The 2,092-nt window shown below is 32.4% G+C and overlaps 1 protein-coding gene across 1 annotated transcript in view; it reads right to left on the bottom strand.

Annotated features, from left to right (window-relative positions):
• LOC106518454 (neurofilament heavy polypeptide) overlaps nucleotides 1-2,092 on the bottom strand; it is a gene marked incomplete in the record, with an annotated part of 12,331 nt that overhangs the window by 4,070 nt on the left and 6,169 nt on the right. Inside the window, 5 exon segments of the mRNA XM_014009753.1 lie at nucleotides 741-788; nucleotides 885-932; nucleotides 1,127-1,186; nucleotides 1,396-1,434; nucleotides 1,550-1,636. Of these exon segments, the coding sequence (XP_013865207.1) occupies nucleotides 741-788; nucleotides 885-932; nucleotides 1,127-1,186; nucleotides 1,396-1,434; nucleotides 1,550-1,636 (282 nt within the window).

Raw genomic sequence — 2,092 nt, 5'->3', positions numbered from 1 at the left:
AAATTAAGCTTCTCTAAATTGAATTATAATTTATAATGCCATCAATATTTCTCATAATTTGGCTAAAGAGAGAAAAAAAAAAACACTGCCGTCGACCAGTAGACAAGGGCAAACACAGCTGCTAATTCAAGTGGTAACCACAGCTGCGTCACAGTAACATGTTTTATGCTTAATGTTTATTATTGACGTCATGTTGAACAGTAAATTCTGTCGGTGCATGTCACTTATAGGTTTTATGTCAACCATCTTTGTTGTGAAAGTTTTCTTTATTAAAAAAAAAGTTTGTGCCAGTAGGTGAGCAGCCAAAGCATGCTAGTCGCTAGCCTCTCTGATGCTAACACAAATGCATAGTCCAGCCCATGGCTTCCCATTTGTGGCGTGCCTGGCAGGAGCTGCTATGGTCCCAACAGAGTGCATGTTAGCAAAACTTGATTAATATTTCTGCACAGCGTTGAAAACAGTTGTAAAGTCTGACACACCTGTTCTTCCATAAAGTCTAATACTGTTAATGTAGTTTGGAGGTTGACAGAGATTTTGACTCCCAGTTTCAGCAATGAGTTTATGATAAATTGCATCACATTTTAAGTGTTCTTCTTCGTCTTTGTCACTAATAAACTGAATGATTTTATATTAGGAATACCTTGAAATAAACACAATTTAAAGCTTAAAGTCACAATACAACAATTTGCGTTCATGTGCCTAATGGAGAGGTCAATATATCATGTATACAGCAAATTTACCTTTCTTTGAAGGAGCTCGTTTGGATTTCTCTTTTGTAAGCACTGCATCTAAAAAAAATTAAAAAAATTAATGTCACAAGTGGGCAAAATTATATAATTAAAAATTGATATTAAAACAAATATAGCTTCTATGACCAAGCCTACCTTTCTTTTCATGGGTTGTTTTATCTTTTTTCTTTGCTTCATCAGCATCTGTGGAAATACAGTAAATTTAATATTTTTGTGTTGTCAYGTTTACACAGGAAACTATTCACTGTTTTACCAACTTTTGATAAGAACTTAGTAATTTAACTCCTTTACTTCTTAACATTTCAAACGTGTTTTTAATTCTATTTTTAAAATTAAATAACATTGTTTTTCTACAATTCTTGTAGTGTTCCTATTACCTAGTTTAACAGGTGTAGGCCTGATTTTTGGTTGTAGTTCCTTTTTGTGCTCCTTTAGGGCTGTCAATGGCAAAACATTTTACACATTATGGAAAATTATATATCAATGCGTGTATTGGTATTTTTTTTTAAAAATGACTACTTGACTATTACAAAACATGAGTTCGGCTTTTTTGCTAAATTGTTAAAGTAACTAAAGTATGAAAGGATATGTGAAAAATTATTTTAACAAAATAACTTAATACAAACAATACAAACTTTGCTTTCACCTGTTTTCACCAGTTCTGGTTTAGCTTTCACTTCAGGAACTTTTGAGTATGAGAATGACAAAATAAACATATAAAAGTGTTTATTTCTGTAGCTGTGTGAGCTGTCACTACAGAAATGAACAAACACTAGATCCACTCGTCATCATAGTCTCACCAGCTTTTGTAATGTTACGATGTTCCTTCTTGAGGACTGAAGCAGACACCCGCTTCACTTCTGTAACTCGTTTTTTGGGTCTGACATCTGAAATGAAAAAAAAAAAGTTAATTATCAGTTTTTGTAAGGCAGTACAATCCTCGCTGTTCCTCATGATTCTAAGGTTTGACAATTTGACCAATATTTCACCTCTGAAAAAAAAAAAACCTGATAGTCAGACTGGAATTATATGACATGATATGAAAATTGTCTGAATTTCATTCTGGGGCATGTTTAGATTTGACACAGAATGACAATAAAACCCATAAAACAACTATCAATAAGTGAAAGATCAATAGTTTTTTTTCTTTAAAAAATGGCATACTGTCAGTGTATACCCCCAACCATTTCCTTATACCTAGTGAAGGTAAATATTCATCAAACTGTTTCCCCTGCCCCAGGTAATACTGTATGGCAACACTGGCTAAACATCGAAATGATAACACCACTCAAATAAATAAATAAATAAATAAATAAATAAATAAATAAATAAATAAATAAATA

The sequence above is a fragment of the Austrofundulus limnaeus genome, unplaced genomic scaffold (genome assembly GCF_001266775.1).
Source record: "Austrofundulus limnaeus strain Quisiro unplaced genomic scaffold, Austrofundulus_limnaeus-1.0 Scaffold61, whole genome shotgun sequence".
NCBI classification, from domain to species: domain Eukaryota; kingdom Metazoa; phylum Chordata; class Actinopteri; order Cyprinodontiformes; family Rivulidae; genus Austrofundulus; species Austrofundulus limnaeus.
Note: the sequence above shows the minus strand (reverse complement) of the source record. Positions and strands in the feature narration are given on the sequence as shown.